Here is an 18126-nt window from a genome sequence, read left to right as displayed (position 1 = left end):
CTATAAATTTTGCTAAGATCTGTTCAGCAATGATCATGTTAACTCTGAGTTGGATTTATAGTTAAGTACTAATCTTGAGAATTGATTTCTACTGAACCAATAATTAGTTCAGGATATAATTCAATAATGCCGCCCTCTTGGAGCCGTTTATAAAAGCTGCCACAGTAAATTAGTCACTGCTAATATACATTTAAAGTTCGTCGATTAACTTGTCATTATGTTAATGCTCAAATTGTTAGAGTCCCCACTATAATTGCTTGCTATGATTCTACTGTTTGTGTACTCAGTTTACAGCAGTTACTGTTCACCGCTGCTATTATACATATGGGTAAATGAATACCCTTTATCTCAACCAACTACTCAGAATGTCATATTTTGTATAAGATTATACTGATGTACGGTATTCAGGATTAATCTGAAGTAATAATATAATATCAAATTATATTGAGTGAAATATGAAGGTCTAAATTCGAATGCCAAGTTTAAAAATACACGAGGGTTGAAAGGAGTTCAACATCCTCCCCTGACATGTTTTGCCGTCTAAGTGGCGGCTTTTTCGAAGGTAACGCACGCCCGCGTCCACGGATGTTTATCACCTATGCTCCACCTCCAAACTGAATCCAAGGCCAATCAGAGCCATCCTCTCGTTAGGCATACAATCTTACGTCTCAAGTGATACAAATGAGAGGATTCGCTCTTGGATACTATTTGCTGATTTGGATTTGTGTATGCACAGTTTAAATTTGCTGTCATATTAAACTGGCCCTTTAAACAACATAAAGATTGTCTTTACACACGAAGTGTAACTAACAAATGTATGTAAATTCACAATTTAGTCATTTAGCTATTTATAATATATATAACTGTATACATTTTTACACAAATTAACATCGATGTATGTTAACTTATGTTCAAGATGTCTTATATTAGAATTTAAAGCTGCTGACAATTGGAAAATCTGGTTTCTCGATGTCAAATGAAACTTGCTGATAATCAACTGTTAATGATATGACTTAAACAATCTTTATGTTGTTTAAATTTGCTGTCATATTAAACTGGCCCTTTAAATTGTGCATACACATATCCAAATCAGCAAAGGGCCAGTTTAATATGACAGCAAATTTAAACAACATAAAGATTGTTTAAGTCATATCATTAACAGTTGATTATCAGCAAGTTTCATTTGACATCGAGAAACCAGATTTTCCAATTGTCAGCAGCTTTAAATTCTAATATAAGACATCTTGAACATAAGTTAACATACATCGATGTTAATTTGTGTAAAAATGTATACAGTTATATATATTATAAATAGCTAAATGACTAAATTGTGAATTTACATACATTTGTTAGTTACACTTCGTGTGTAAAGACAATCTTTATGTTGTTTAAAGGGCCAGTTTAATATGACAGCAAATTTAAACTGTGCATACACAAATCCAAATCAGCAAATAGTATCCAAGAGCGAATCCTCTCATTTGTATCACTTGAGACGTAACATTGTATGGCCTAACGAGAGGATGGCTCTGATTGGCCTTGGATTCAGTTTGGAGGTGGAGCATAGGTGATAAACACCCGTGTACACGGGCGTGCGTCACCTTAAAAAAAGCCGCCACTTAGACGGCGAAACATATCAGGGGAGGGTGTTGAACTCCTTTCAACCCTCGTGTATTTTTAAACTTAGCATTCGAATTTAGACCTTCATATTTCCCTCAATATAATTTGATATTATATTATTACATCAGATTAATCCTGAATACCGTACATCAGTATAATCTTATACAAAATATGACATTCTGAGTAGTTGGTTGAGATAAAGGGTATTCATTTAGCCATATGTATAATAGCAGCGGTGAACAGTATCTGCTGTAAACGGAGTACACAAACAGTAGAATCATAGCAAGCAATTATAGTGTGGACTTTGTAACAATTTGAGCATTAACATAATGACAAGTTAATCGACAAACTTTAAATGTATATTAGCAGTGACTAACTGACTGTGGCAGCTTTTATAAACGGCTCCAAGAGGGCGGCATTATTGAATTATATCCTGAACTATATGTTGGTTCCTTTGTAACACTAATTATTGGTGCAGAAGAAATCAATTCTCAAGCTTTGTACTTGTACTCAAGTCCATATATACAGCAGAGATTGCAGAGCCACAAACTGGTAATGCTTGTCTAGAAAAGAGAATCTCAGAAACTGAAAGTGATCTGGATGAATCGGAATATGCAGATATGCATCTTGTAAATCTATTGTGGACATATAATGCCCTTGCTGAACAAAAGGCAGAATAGTCCTTATAGTTACCATTTTGAATGTTGGTATCCTTACATAACGATTCAATATTTTAAAATCCAGAACTGGTCTGAAGGAATTCTCCTTCTTTGGTACAATGAATAGATTTGAGTAAAACCCCAGACCCTGTTCCAAAACTGGAACTGGCACAATTACTCCAGCCAACTCTAGATCTGAAACACATTTCAGAAACGCCTGAGCCTTCACTGGATTTATTGGAACGCGAGAAAGAAAAAATCTTCTTGCAGGAGGCCTTATCTTGAAACCTATTCTGTACCCTTGTGAAACAATGTTCTGAATCCAAAGACTGTGAATCGAATTGATCCAAATTTCTTTGAAAAATCGTAATCTGCCCCCTACCAGCTGAGCTGGAATGAGGGCCGCACCTTCATGTGGACTTGGGAGCTGGCTTTGGCTTTCTAAAAGGCTTGGATTTATTCCAGACTGGAGATGGTTTCCAAACAGAAACCGTTCCTTTAGGGGAAGGATCAGGCTTTTGTTCCTTATTCTGACGAAAGGAACGAAAATGATTAGCAGCCCTATATTTACCTTTGGATTTTTTATCCTGGGGTAAAAAAGTTCCTTTCCCCCCAGTAACAGTTGAAATAATAGAATCCAACTGTGAACCAAACAATTTATTACCTTGGAAAGAAAGGGAAAGCAAAGTTGACTTAGAAGACATATCAGCATTCCAAGTTTTAAGCCATAAAGCTCTTCTAGCTAAAATAGATAAAGACATATACCTGACATCAACTCTAAAGATATCAAAGATGGCATCACAAATAAAGTTATTAGCATGTTGAAGAAGTTTAACAATGCTATGGAGTATTATGATCTGTCACTTGTTGTGCTAAAGCCTCCAACCAGAAAGTTGAAGCTGCAGCAACATCCGCCAAAGATATAGCAGGTCTAAGTAAATTACCTGAACATAAATAAGCTTTTCTTAGAAAGGATTCAATTTTCCTATCTAAAGGATCCTTAAAGGAAGTACTATCTGCTGTAGGAATAGTAGTACGTTTAGCAAGAGTAGAGATAGCCCCATCAACCTTAGGGATTTTGTCCCAAAACTCTAATCTGTCAGATGGCACAGGATACAATTTCTTAAACCTTTTAAAAGGAGTAAATGAATTGCCCAGATTATTCCATTCCCTAGAAATTACTTCAGAAATAGCATCAGGGACGGGAAAAACTTCCGGAATAACTATAGGTTTAAAAACCGAATTTAAACGTTTAGATTTAGTATCAAGAGGACTAGATTCCTCTATTTCTAATGCAATTAAGACTTCTTTAAGCAAAGAACGAATAAATTCCATTTTAAATAAAATATGAAGATTTATCAGTGTCAATATCTGAAACAGAATCCTCTGAACCAGAAAAATCATCATCAGAAACAGAATCAGAATGATGATGTTCATTTAAAAATTCATCTGAAATATGAGAAGTTTTAAAAGACCTTTTACGTTTACTGGAAGGAGAAATAACAGACATATCCTTCCTAATAGATTTAGAAACAAAATCTCTTATATTAACAGGAACACCCTGAGTATTAGATGTTGATGGAACAGCAACAGGTAATGGAACATTACTAATGGAAATACTATCTGCATTAGCAAGTTTATCATGACATTCATCACAAACTACAGCCGGAGGAACAGTTACCACAAGTTTACAACAAATGCACTTAACTTTGGTAGATCCAGCATCAGGCAGCGTTTTTCCAGAAGTAGCTTCTGATCCAGGGTCAATCTGAGACATCTTGCAATATGTAATAGAAAAAACAACATATAAAGCAAAATCTATCAAATTCCTTAAATGACAGTTTCAGGAAAGGGAAAAAATGCCAATGAACAAGCTTCTAGCAGCCAGAAGCAATAAACAATGAGACTTAAATAATGTGGAGACAATAATGACGCCCATATTTTTAGCGCCAAAAAAAGACGCCCACATTATTTGGCGCCTAAATGCTTTTGGCGCCAAGAATGACGCCACATCCGGCGACGCCGACATTTTTGGCGCAAAACGTCAAAAAAATTACGCAATCACAAACAACTTCCGGCGACAAGTATGACGCCAGAAATGACAAAGAAATTTTTTGCGCCAAGAAAGTTCGCGCCAAGAATGACGCAATAAAATGAAGCATTTTTAGCCCCTGCGAGCCTAACAGCCCACAGGAAAAAAAGTCAATTTTTAAGGTAAGAAAAAAATTAATTATTCATATGCATTATCCCAAATAATGAAACTGACTGTCTGAAAATAAGGAATATTGATCATCCTGAATCAAGGCAAATAAATGTTTAAACACATATATTTAGAACTTTATATAAAGTGCCCAACCATAGCTTAGAGCGTCACAAAAAATAAGACTTACTTACCCCAGGACACTCATCTACATGTAGTAGAAAGCCAAACCAGTACTGAAACGAGAATCAGTAGAGGTAATGGTATATATAAGAGTATATCGTCGATCTGAAAAGGGAGGTAAGAGATGAATCTCTACGACCGATAACAGAGAACCTATGAAATAGATCCCGTAGAAGGAGACCATTGAATTCAAATAGGCAATACTCTCTTCACATCCCTCTGACATTCACTGCACACTGAGAGGAAAACCGGGCTCCAGCCTGCTGCGAAGCGCATATCAACGTAGAATCTAGCACAAACTTACTTCACCACCTCCACGGGAGGCAAAGTTTGTAAAACTGATTTGTGGGTGTGGTGAGGGGTGTATTTATAGGCATTTTGAGGTTTGGGAAACTTTGCCCCTCCTGGTAGGAATGTATATCCCATACGTCACTGGACTCTTGCTAATTACATGAAAGAAACAGAACTTTCCAAGATAAAAGCTTTATCTATGGAATGCAGAGGTTCAAACGGAACCTCTTGAAGAACTTTAAGAACTAAATTTAAACTCCATGGTGGAGCAACAGGTTTAAACACAGGCTTGATTCTAACTAAAGCCTGACAAAACGCCTGAACGTCTGGAACATCTGCCAGACGCTTGTGCAGAAGAATAGACAGAGCAGAAATCTGTCCCTTTAAGGAACTAGCTGACAATCCCTTCTCCAATCCTTCTTGGAGAAAGGATAATATCCTAGGAATCCTGACTTTACTCCATGAGTAACCCTTGGATTCACACCAATGAAGATATTTACACCATATCTTATGATAGATTTTCCTGGTGATAGGCTTTCGAGCCTGAATTAAGGTATCAATGACCGACTCGGACAAACCACGTTTTGATAAAATCAAGCGTTCAATCTCCAAGCAGTCAGACGCAGAGAAATTAGATTTGGATGTTTGAAAGGACCTTGGAGTAGAAGGTCCTGCCTCAGCGGCAGAGTCCATGGTGGAAGGGATGACATGTCCACCAGATCTGCATACCAAGTCCTGCGTGGCCACGCAGGTGCTATCAAAATCACCAAAGCTCTCTCCTGCTTGATCTTGGCAATCAGACGAGGGAGGATAGGAAATGGTGGGAACACATAAGCCAGGCTGAAGGACCAGGGCACTGCTAGAGCATCTATCAGCGCTGCCTGGGGATCCCTTGACCTGGACCCGTAACAAGGAAGCTTGGCGTTCTGATGAGACGCCATCAGATCCAGTTCTGGTTTGCCCCATAGTTGAATCAGCTGGGCAAATACCTCCGGATGGAGCTCCCACTACCCCGGATGAAAAATCCGCCTCCCAGTTCTCTACTCCTGGGATATGGATAGCTGAGAGATGGCAAGAGTGAACCTCTGCCCATAGAATTAACTTTGAAACCTCCAACATTGCCAGGGGGCTTCTTGTTCCCCCCTGATGGTTGATATAGGCTACAGTCGTGATATTGTCCGACTGAAATCTGATGAACCTGACCGCAGCTAGTTGAGGCCAAGCCTGAAGAGCATTGAATATCGCTCTCAGTTCCAGAATGTTTATCGGAAGGAGGGCTTCCTCCCGAGTCCACGAACCCTGAGCCTTCAGGGAGTTCCAGAACGCGCCCCAGCCCAGAAGGCTGGCATCTGTCGTCACTATAGTCCACTCTGGCCTGCAGAAACTCATTCCCCTGGACAGATGGACCCGAGATAACCACCAGAGAAGAGAATCCCTGGTCTCTTGATCCAGATTTAGCAGAGGGGACAAATCTGTGTAATCCCCATTCCACTGATTGAGCATGCAAAGTTGCAGTGGTCTGAGATGTAGGCGGGCAAACGGAACTATGTCCATTGCCGCTACCATTAGGCCGATTACTTCCATACACTGAGCCACTGACGGCCGAGAAGTGGAATGAAGAGCACGGCAGGAAGTTAGCTTTCATAACCTGACCTCTGTCAGAAAAAATTTCATTTCTACTGAATCTATCAGTGTTCCTAGGAAGGAAACTCTTGTGAGAGGGGAGAGAGAACTCTTTTCTTCGTTCACCTTCCACTCGTGAGACCTCAGAAAGGCCAGAACAATGTCCGTATGGGACTTGGCGATTTGAAAAGTCGATGCCTGTATCAGAATGTCGTCTAGGTAAGGAGCCACTGCTATGCCCCGTGGCCTTAGAACCGCCAGTAGGGACCCTAGAACCTTTGTAAAGATTCTTGGTGCCGTGGCTAACCCGAAGGGAAGAGCCACAAACTGGTAATGCCTGTCTAAGAAGGCGAACCTGAGGAACTGATGATGATCTCTGTGAATCGGAATGTGGAGATAAGCATCCTTTAAGTCCACGGTAGTCATATATTGACCCTCCTGGATCATAGGGAGGATGGTTCGGATAGTCTCCATCTTGAAGGATGGGACCCTGAGAAATTTGTTTAGCATCTCGAGATCTAAGATTGGTCTGAAAGTTCCCTCTTTTTTGGGAACTACAAATAGATTTGAATAGAAGCCCTGCCCCTGTTCCTCCCTTGGAACTGGGTGGATCACTCCCATAACCAGTAGGTCTTGAACACAACGTAAGAATGCCTCTCTCTTTGTGAGAGATGAAATCTCCCCTTTGCAGATGAAGCTTTGAAGTCCAGAAGATATCCCTGGGAAACAATCTCTAATGCCCAGGGATCCTTGACGTCTCTTGCCCAAGCCTGGGCGAAGAGAGAAAGTCTGCCCCCTACTAGATCCGGTCCCGGATCGGGGGCTACTCCTTCATGCTGTCTTAGAGGCAGCCGCAGGTTTCTTGGCCTGCTTCCCCTTGTTCCAAGCCTGGTTAGGCCTCCAGACTGTTTTGGACTGGGCAAAATTTCCCTCTTGTTTTGCATTAGAGGAAACTGAAGCTGCGCCACTCTTGAAGTTTCGAAAGGAACAAAAATTATTCTGTTTGGTCCTTAACTTATTGGACCTATCCTGAGGAGTGGCGTGACCTTTTCCTCCAGTAATATCAGAAATTATCTCCTTCAGACCAGGCCCGAATAGGGTCTGTCCCTTGAAGGGGATGTTAAGAAGCTTAGACTTTGAAGTAACGTCTGCTGACCAGGACTTAAGCCATAGCGACCTACGCGCCAAAATGGCAAAACCTGAATTCTTAGCCGTTAGCTTGGCTAAATGAAAAATGGCGTCAGAAATAAAGGAGTTAGCTAACTTAAGAGCTTTAATCCTGTCTAGAATATCGTCTAGCGGGGTCTCTACCTGTAGAGCCTCCTCAAGAGACTCAAACCAAAAAGCCGCTGCAGCAGTAACTGGGGCAATGCATGCAAGAGGCTGGAGAATAAAACCTTGATGTATAAAAATTTTCTTAAGGAGACCCTCCAATTTTTTATCCATAGGATCTAGGAAAGCACAACTGTCCTCGACGGGGATAGTTGTACGCTTAGCTAGAGACTGCTCCCTTCACCATAGTCCTCTCACACATCCTATCTAGTCGTTGGGTGCAAGAGAATGACTGGTAATGACAGTTAGGGGAGGAGCTATATAGCAGCTCTGCTGGGTGAATCCTCTTGCACTTCCTGTTGGGGAGGAGTTAATATCCCATAAGTAATGGATGATCCGTGGACTGGATACGCTTAACAAGAGAAACATCTTTTTGAAAGCAGGAGGGGGAGAGAACGGCACACTTGGTCTATCCCATTCCTTAGTAATAATTTCCAAAAACCTCTTAGGGACTGGAAAAACATCAGTGTAAACAGGCACTGCAAAGAATTTGTCCATTTTACACAATTTCTCTGGAACCACAATGGGGTCACAGTCATCCAGAGTCGCTAAAACCTCCCTAAGCAATAAGCGGAGGTGTTCAAGCTTAAATTTAAACACTGTCATTTCAGAATCAGACTGAAGTAACGCCTTCCCTGAGTCTGAAATGTCACCCACAGATAGAAGCTCACCTGCCTCGGCTTCTGAGTATTGTGAGGGTATATCGGACACAGGCATTAAAAAGGGTCAGAAAGCTCTGTATTAGTTCTAGCCCCAGAGCTGTCTCGCTTTCCTTGTAGCCCTGGCAGTTTGGAGAATACCTCTGAAAGGGTAGCATTCATAACTGCCGCCATGTCCTGTATGGTAAAAGAATTAGACGCGCTAGATGTACTTGGCGTCACTTGAGCGGGAGTTATAGGTTCTGACACATGGGGAGAGCTAGATAGCATAATCTCCCTCTTTTCAGTCAGAGAATCCCCTGGAGATAAATCTTTAAGCGCCATAATATGGTCTTTATAGTTTATAGAAATATCAGTACATTTGGTACACATTCTAAGAGGGGGTTCCACCATGGCTTCAAAACATATTGAACAAGGAGTTTCCTCTATGTTAGACATGTTTAACATACTAGTAAATGAGACAAGCAAGCTTGGAAAACACTTTAATAAAGGTGAAACAGCAATTAAACAAAAACGTTACTGTGCCTTTAAGAGAAAATAACTAGCACTTAAACTGCAAAACAGTGTAAAAATACAGTAAAGTCTTTGACATTTTTACAGTGTGTGTAAGGGACTAAAGCAACATTGCACTCACTTGCAAATGAATGATTAACCCCTTAGGCCCCAAACCAGATTGAAAAACGTTAAAAAAACGTTAAAAGTCAATTGAGCACCTTGCCACAGCTCTGCTGAGGCTCCTATCTGCCCTCAAAAACGATTTTGTGCAGAAATAACCCCTTTGAAATGGTCCTCAGATGCCAGAGGAAACCTCTAGGGAAGCTGGATGTCTCAGTCTGAATTAAAACTGCGTAGTTAGAGTGCTAAAATAGGCCCCTCCCACCATGTACTGGATGTTAGAAGGGCCTTAAGAAAATACTCCTAGGAGTATCTGACTAGCCATGTGGAAACTAGGCCCCAAATAAAGACTTATCTCCCTCAGAGAAAAAACGTCCTATTTATGAAATCAAGTAAACGTTTTGTCACTAAGTAATATGATTAACATGAGTATTGCCCTGTTTTGTAAGCATGATCGCAGTCGCTGTTAAATCACTGCATCAGGCTTACCTCAAATACACAAGGCTCTGTCAGCATTTTCTAGAACTTATTCATCTCTCTAGAAATAAAAATACTGAACATACCTCAAAGCAGGTAATCTGCAGACCGTTCTCCCAACTGAAGTTTTCCCATATTCTTCAGTTATGTGTGAGAACAGCAATGGACCTTAGTTACAAACCGCTAAGATCATCAAACCTCCAGGCAGAATTCTTCTTCTAATTTCTGCCTGATAGTAAAACAGTACAACGCCGGTACCGTTTAAAAATAAAACTTTTGATTGAAGGTAAAACTACACTAAGTCACCACATATCTCTTGATACTTCCTTTCTTGTCGAGAGTTGCAAGAGAATGACTGGGGGTGGCAGTTAGGGGAGGAGCTATATAGACAGCTCTGCTGTGGGTGTCCTCTTGCAACTTCTTGTTGGGAAGGTGAATATCCCACAAGTAATGGATGAACCCGTGGACTGGATACACCTTACAAGAGAAAACGTCCACTCCCCCCTACACTTAGTCATTAGAGGGGGAGGAAGGGAGAAATAGGACTTACCCAGTTGTAGTGTCTTCACCCAGACTGCGCCCTGAAACAAAAGGAAAAATCTGATGGTACAAACACCTTAGCCTCTCTGAGCAAGTGCTGTGTTTAAAATGTAGGTGCACCGTGCATACTTAAAAAGGGATATTGAACAGTATGAGATTATAAGTTAAATTTAATTATGTGTAGCTAAAAAAAAAAAAATCTTTGTAATATAATTTCATTATTTATTTTGTCCCCTTTTCCTCTAATAGTAAAATAGATGTCTAGTAGCAACTTTCATGTAATTACAAAATGGCCACTTTATGTCCAACAGTAGTGTACGTTTTGACTTTTAGTGCCAGTTTTATTTTCCTTTTGTAAAACAAAGATGGAACATAAACATAAGTGAAGGGCTTGTTCGCAATATGACATTTTAGAAATGAGCCAAATACAATTATCTTCAAAAGAACAGGCCAGGTACACAATTCAAGGTTTGCTTTTATATAGAAAAAAACACCCACATAGAATAACAGTAGAAAAAGCACAAGCATTATACAACAAAACTAAATGGAATAAGCAGTTTATGCTCCATAAACGTTATTCACATCATACAACCCAAATGGTGGTAAAACATTGCAGTGTTGGAAAAAAAAGGGTTGATGATTAAATATTTCAAATTGAAATATTCTGCTTATTTACATGTATCAAATAACCATTTTTGTTCTCATGTTCCTTTGCATGCTGAACATAGCAATTCTATGCATATTTACTAGAACATTTGAGAATTTTAAATGAATCCAGTATAGTACAAAAAGTAGAAACCCCCCCCCCATGCAAATGCATATATGCACACTATACATGTAACAGTTTCTGCATAGACATACAAACCTATAAAAAAACTACCTAATGCAGATTGAAGTCTATGGAGAAGGCCAAAATGAAGTGCTTAGAACAGGTTTTCCCTGAGGATGCAAACAAAGTTATTTGATATAAATAGGACATGAAACCAATAGGCACTGCTCTGACTATTTTGGATTGATCTTCTTGGGGTGATAACGGCGCTCAAATTTTTCCACATCAAACTTCCTCTTGCATCCTTGATAGTTCATATAACGGATCTTTCCAAACACTGCACGTTCAGCCCAGCCCTGGTCATGGATACCACAGATCGACCACATGCATCCTAAAGGGGAGAAGCTCTAAAATATTACCTTGAAAGAGTAAATTACATATATGTTTCATGTATTTAAAGACAGACCAGGAGAATTCAATCATCACTTTAAAATAAAAATACACATTAAAAATCTTCAAGCACAGTCTAAAACAATTAAACAATCATTGTACCTGGTCTTCCTTTATTTTACCTCTGAAGCATCTAGAAAGGCTACAGAGAGGATGGAGTGTACTTAAAGGGACATGAACCCCAAATGTTTTTAATCATGATTTAAAAAGAGCATGCAATTTTAAACAACTTCCCAACGTATTCATTCTCATAGGATCCTTTGTTGAAAAGCCTAGCTAAATAGGCTCTGTAGCAGCTGATTGGTGGCTGCACAAAGATGTCTTGTGTGATTGGCTCACCCATGTGCATTGCTATTTCTTCAACAAAAATTATCAAAACAATGAAGCAAATTAGATAGAGAATACAATTTTAAACAACATTCCAATTTACTTCTATATAATCATAAAAAGGAAAAAAATTGGGTTTTACGTCCCTTTAAAGTGACAAAATGCTCTAATGCGTTTAGAGTGTTTTGATATAACTATGCTCCTTTGCAGAGGTTAAAATGTAAACAACTTTCCAATTTACATTTATCACCAACTTTGCTTTGTTTTCTTGGTATTCTTAGTTGAAAGCTAAACCTAGGTGGGCTCATATGCTAATTTCTTAGACCTTGAAGGCAACCCCTAATCTGAATGCATTTTGACAGTTTTTCACCACTAGAGGGTGTTAGTTCATGTGTGTCATAGATAACATTGAGCTTACGCACGTGAAGTTACCTAGGAGTCAGCACTGATTGGCTAAAATGCAAGTCTTAAAGAAACTGAAATAAGTAGGCCGATTGCAGAGGCATAGATACACGGTAATTACAGAGGTAAAACGTGTATTATTAAAACTGTTTATTATGCAAAACTGGGGAATGGGTAATAAAGGGATTATCTATCTTTTTAAACAACAACAATTCTGGTGTTAACTATCCCTTTAACTTTTTCGCAAACTTTGGGTTTCTCACTGAAATTATTTTACACACAACTACTGCAGTCATGTGACAAATGGTTATAAAAGCTTCTCTGGGGTACCCTTTGTCCTGAAATAGCAGAACTGCCAATGCTTTTTGGAATTAGAATACTGCTAATTGCTGCTGCGCAGTGAGTGGGTTAATAAGCTTGTAAGGTTAATTTTTGATGCAGAGTAGAGATTACCCTCTCACCTGATAACTCCAACCCTCCCTGATCCCTCCCAAACAATTCTCTTTCCTCCCTCCCCCCCTGGTCACCACCATCTTAGGTACTGGCAGAAGGTCTGCCAGTATGCAGTTAAAGTGATGGTAAACTAAGACCCAGTGAAACATGCAATCGTATGTAGAATAAAAAAAATAATGGGACTTTCATTGATGAAAACGCTGCATTCTATCATTGTTTTTTATATTTTTAACATTTATAAGCTTAAATTTCACCTACGATCCTCCGCCCGTACAACTACCGCCATTGATTCCCTAGGTCAGGTTTTTGTTTTTTTACCAATAGAAATCCAGGCCAGTCGGCGACACTGATATTATCCAACTACATGTTGGATTGCTGACATATATATATATTTCTCTTGCAAGGTGTATCCAGTCTACGGATTCATCCTTTACTTGTGGGATATTCTCATTCCCTACAGGAAGTGGCAAAGAGAGCACACAGCAGAGCTGTCCATATAGCTCCCCCTCTAGCTCCACCCCCCAGTCATTCTCTTTGCCGGCTCTAAGCACTAGGGTCTCTCTACGGGAGGGTAAAGTGAATGTGGTGCTAGATTTGTAGTTTTATATCTTCAATCAAGAGTTTGTTATTTTTAAATGGTACCGGTTTGTTCTATTTACTCTCTAGCAGAAAAGTGATGAAGAATTCTGCTGAGAGGAAAATGATTTTAGCATGTTGTAACTAAAATCCACTGCTGTTCCCACACAGGACTGAGGAGTACCAGAAAACTTCAGTTGGGGGGAACAGTTTGCAGGCTTGACTGCAATGAGGTATGTTCAGTCATTTATTTCTAGACAAGACTGAGATAATGCTAGAAGACTGACAAGATACCCATGTGGGGAGGGTAAGCTATGTTCTGAGACTTAGAATAGAATTGAATGCTTACACGACAGGGCTAAATAGGCTGGTTGACACTAAGGCAGGGCAATCGATTATTTATTAAGAAATACTCATTGGAGACACCTTTTTAAGCACTTTGGAGTGTTTTACTGGGGTTATTATCCACATGGCATGAATTTAGTCACTTAGAAGTGATTTTTGTAGGCCTCACGACTCCGGAGTGGAGTGGGAGGGGCCTAATTTCGCGCCTCAGATGCGCACTTAGAATGGAGAGACTGTTTCATGCTGCTTCACATGGAGGGTCCAGCTACTGATTGAGGGCCTAGAAGAAGCTTTATTTCCCCAAAATTGATCCCTAAGGGCAGGTAGGGCCACAGCAGTAAGCTGTGGCAAGGTGCTGTAGTTTATTAACCGGTTCTTGGCTTTAGGCTGCTCCGGTTTGGGCATTAAGGGGTTCATCGTTCTGAAACTTGCTGTGCAATCATATTAAAGCCTTAGGTACATACTGTGAAAATTTCAAAAGGATTGGTGCAATTTTCACTGTTTTGTAAAATAGTGTGCTCTTTTTATTTCTTAAAGGCACAGTACGTTTTTTCAAATTGTGTTTTTTATTTGATTAAAGTGTTTTCCAAGCCTGCTTGTGTATGCTACTAGTCTGTTAAACATGTCTGACACTAAGGAAAATCCTTGTTCAATGTGTTTAGAAGCCATGGTGTAACCCCCTCTCAGAATGTGTCCCAATTGCACTAATATGTGGCCCTAGATGATTCTCAGACTGAAGGTAATGAGGATAGTCCGCCTACCTCTCCCCATGTGTCACAACCAGTTACGCCCGCTCAAGCGATGCCTAGTACTTCTAGTGCGTCTGCCCCTATTACATTGCAACAACTAGCGACAGTCATGGATAATTCCCTTGCAGCCTTTCTATCCAAACTGCCAGTTTTTCCTGCAAAGCGCGATAGCTCTGTTTTAAGAACAGATTATGAGCAGTCTGAAGCTTTGGTAGCCCTATCTGATGTACCCTCACAACACTCCGAAGTGGGGGTGAGGGATTTGATGTCTGAGGGAGAAATTTCCGACTCAGGAAAGGTTTCTCATCAGGCAGAGTCAGATTCATTAGCGTTTAAATTTAAACTGGAACACCTCCGCGTAATGCTCAGGGAGGTATTAGCCACTCTGGATGTGACCCTATGGTGGTCCCAGAGAAATTCTGTAAAATGGACAAGTACCTAGAGGTCCCTGTATACACTGATGCGTTTCCGATCCCTAAAAGGGTTGCGGATATTGTTACTAGGGAGTGGGACAGACCAGGTGTCCCTTTTGTTCCCCCCCCTATTTTTAAGAAAATGTTCCCCATAACTGACCCCAGGCGGGACTCGTGGCAGACGGTCCCTAAGGTAGAGGGGGCTGTTTTTTCACTTGCTAAGCGCACAACCATACCAATTGAAGACAGTTGTGCTTTTAAAGATCCTATGGATAAAAAAAATTAGAAGGTTTACTTAAGAAAATTTTTGTTAAACAAGGTTTCCTTCTCCAACCTATTGCCTGCATTATTCCTGTAACTACTGCAGCGGCTTTCTGGTTTGAGGCGCTGGAGGAGTTGCTCCAGACGGAGACCTCATATGACGAAATTATGGATAGAATTAAGGCTCTAAAGCTAGCTAATTCTTTTATCACAGACGCCGCCTTGCAATTAGCTAAGTTAGCGGCAAAAAATTCAGGTTTCGCCATTATAGCGCGCAGAGCGCTTTGGCTCAAGTCATGGTCGGCCGATGTGTCGTCAAAATCCAAATTATTAAATATCCCTTTCAAGGGAAAGACCCTTTTCGGGCCAGAATTGAAAGAGATTATTTCAGAAATCACCGGGGGAAAGGGCCATGCTCTCCCTCAGGACAAGCCCTTTAAGGCTAGAAACAAAGCTAATTTTCTTTCCTTTCGTAACTTCAGGAGCGGTCCGGCTTCAGCCTCTATAGCTGCAAAGCAAGAGGGTAACGCTTCACAGCCCAAGGCAATCTGGAAGCCTTACCAGGGCTGGAACAAGGGTAAACAGGCCAAAAAGCCTGCAGCTGCTACCAAGACAGCATGAAGGGGTAGCCCCTGATCTGGGACCGGATCTAGTAGGGGATCTTCTCTCTCTTCGCTCAGGCCTGGGCAAGAGATGTTCACGATCCCTGGGCATTAGAGATTGTTTCCCAGGGATATCTTCTAGAATTCAAGGACTCCCCTCCAAGGGGAAGGTTCCACATTTCTCGTCTGTCTACAGACGAGATAAAGAAAGAGGCGTTCTTACGCTGTGTAGAAGATCTACATACGATGTGAGTGATATACCCAGTTCCAATTGCAGAACAAGGTCTGGGTTTTTACTCAAACCTGTTTGTGGTTCCCAAAAGAGAAGGAACTTTCAGACCAATCCTGGATCTAAAAATTCTAAACAGATTCCTCAGAGTCCCATCATTCAAGATGGAGACCATTCGGACAATCTTACCTATGATCCAGGAAGGTCAATATATGACTACCGTGGATCTAAAGGATGCGTACCTGCATATCCCTATCCACAAAGATCATCATCAATTCCTCAGGTTCGCTTTCCTAGACAAGCATTACCAGTTCGTGGCTCTTCCATTCGGTTTAGCCACTGCTCCCAGAATTTTCACAAAGGTGCTAGGGTCCCTTCTGGCGGTTCTAAGACCGCGGGGCATAGCAGTGGCGCCTTATTTGGACGACATCTTAATTCAGGCGCCGTCCTTTCACAGAGCCAAGGCTCACACGGAGATTGTATTGGCCTTTCTGAGGTCTCACGGGTGGAAAGTGAACGTCAAAAAGAGTTCTGTCCCCACTCACAAGGGTTCCCTTCCTAGGAACACTAATAGATTCAGTAGAAATGAAAATATTTCTGACGGAGGTCAGAAAGTTGAAACTTAACTACTTGCCGAGTTCTTCATTCCATTCCTCGGCCATCTGTAGCTCAGTGCATGGAGGCAATCAGATTAATGGTAGCGGCAATGGACATAGTCCCTTTTGCTCGGATACACCTCAGACCACTGCAACTATGCATGCTCAAACAGTGGAATTGGGATTATGCAGATTTGTCTCCTCAAATTCAGTTGGACCAGGAGACCAGAGATTCTCTTCTCTGGTGGTTGTCTCAGGACCACCTGTCTCAGGGAATACGTTTCCGCAGGCCAGAGTGGGTCATTGTAACGACCGACGCCAGTCTGTTAGGCTGGGGTGCGGTCTGGGACTCCCTGAAAGCTCAGGGCTTATGGTCTCGGGAAGAAACACTTCTCCCGATAAACATTCTGGAACTGAGGGAGATATTCAACGCTCTTCAGGCATGGCCTCAACTAGCTGCGGCCAAATTTATCAGATTTCAGTCGGACAACATCACAACTGTAGCTTACGTCAATCATCAGGGGGGAACAAAGAGTTCCCTAGCGATGACGGAAGTAACCAAGATAATCAGGTGGGCGGAGGATCACTCCTGCCATCTCTCAGCAATTCACATCCCATGAGTAGACAACTGGGAGGCGGATTTTCTAAGTTGTCAGACTTTTCACCCGGGGGAGTGGGAACTCCACTCGGAGGTATTTGCCCAGCTGACTCAGCTATGGGGCACTCCAGAATTGGATCTGATGGCGTCCCGTCAGAACGCCAAACTTCCTCTCCACGGGTCCAGGTCCCGGAACCCCAAGGCAGTATTGATAGATGCTCTAGCAGCGCCTTGGTCTTTCAATCTGGCTTATGTTTTTCCACCGCTTCCTCTCCTCCCACGTCTGGTCGCCAGAATTAAGCAGGAGAAGGCTTTGCCGATCTTCTAATACAGGGTCCGTTCAAGCATCCAATTCTAGTTTCTCTACGTCTGACTGCTTGGAGATTGAACGCTTAATTCTATCAAAGCGTGGGTTCTCTGAGTCAGTTATAGATACTCTGATTCAGGCTAGAAAGCCTGTCACCAGGAAAATCTACCATAAGATATGGCGGAAATATCTTTGTTGGTGTGAATCCAAGGGTTACTCATGGAGTAAGATTAGGATTCCCAGGATATTGTCCTTTCTCCAAGAAGGATTGGAGAAAGGTTTGTCAGCTAGTTCCTTAAAAGGACAAATATCCGCTCTGTCTATCCTTTTACACAAGCGTCTGGCAGAGGTACCAGACGTTCAAGCGTTTGCTCAGGCTTTAGTCAGAATCAAGCCTGTCTATAAACCTGTGGCTCCGCCATGCAGTCTAAATCTAGTTCTTTCAGTTCTTCAAGGGGTTCCGTTTGAACCTTTACATTCCATAGATATTAAGTTGTTATCTTGGAAAGTTTTGTTTTTAGTAGCCATTTCTTCTGCTCGAAGAGTTTCAGAATTATCTGCCTTACAGTGTGATTCACCTTACCTGGTGTTCCACGCAGATAAGGTAGTTTTGCGTACCAAGCCTGGTTTTCTTCCTAAAGTTATTTCTAACAAAAATATTAACCAGGAAATAGGTGTTCCTTCTCTGTGTCCTAATCCTTCTTCGAAGAAGGAACGTCTGTTACACAATCTTGATGTAGTTCGTGCTTTAAAGTTCTATTTACAAGCAACTAAGGATTTCAGACAAACATCTTCCTTGTTTGTTATCTATTCTGGTAAGAGGAGAGGTCAGAAAGCAACCGCTACATCTCTT

The 18126-nt window shown here is 41.2% G+C and overlaps 1 protein-coding gene across 3 annotated transcripts in view; it reads right to left on the bottom strand.

Moving 5' to 3' along the window:
* Positions 1 to 10512: 10512 nt before the first annotated feature.
* LOC128656402 (deoxyribodipyrimidine photo-lyase) overlaps positions 10513 to 18126 on the bottom strand; it is a 44648-nt gene continuing 37034 nt past the window's right edge. For all 3 annotated transcript variants that reach the window (XM_053710286.1, XM_053710287.1, XM_053710285.1), the window contains one exon: positions 10513 to 11356. In XM_053710286.1, the coding sequence (XP_053566261.1) occupies positions 11199 to 11356 (158 nt within the window). In that variant the 3' untranslated portion in view covers positions 10513 to 11198. The remainder of the gene's footprint in view (positions 11357 to 18126) is intronic.

This window comes from Bombina bombina, chromosome 4 (genome assembly GCF_027579735.1).
Source record: "Bombina bombina isolate aBomBom1 chromosome 4, aBomBom1.pri, whole genome shotgun sequence".
Classification (NCBI taxonomy): domain Eukaryota; kingdom Metazoa; phylum Chordata; class Amphibia; order Anura; family Bombinatoridae; genus Bombina; species Bombina bombina.
This window is presented reverse-complemented; position numbering and strand designations above follow the sequence as displayed.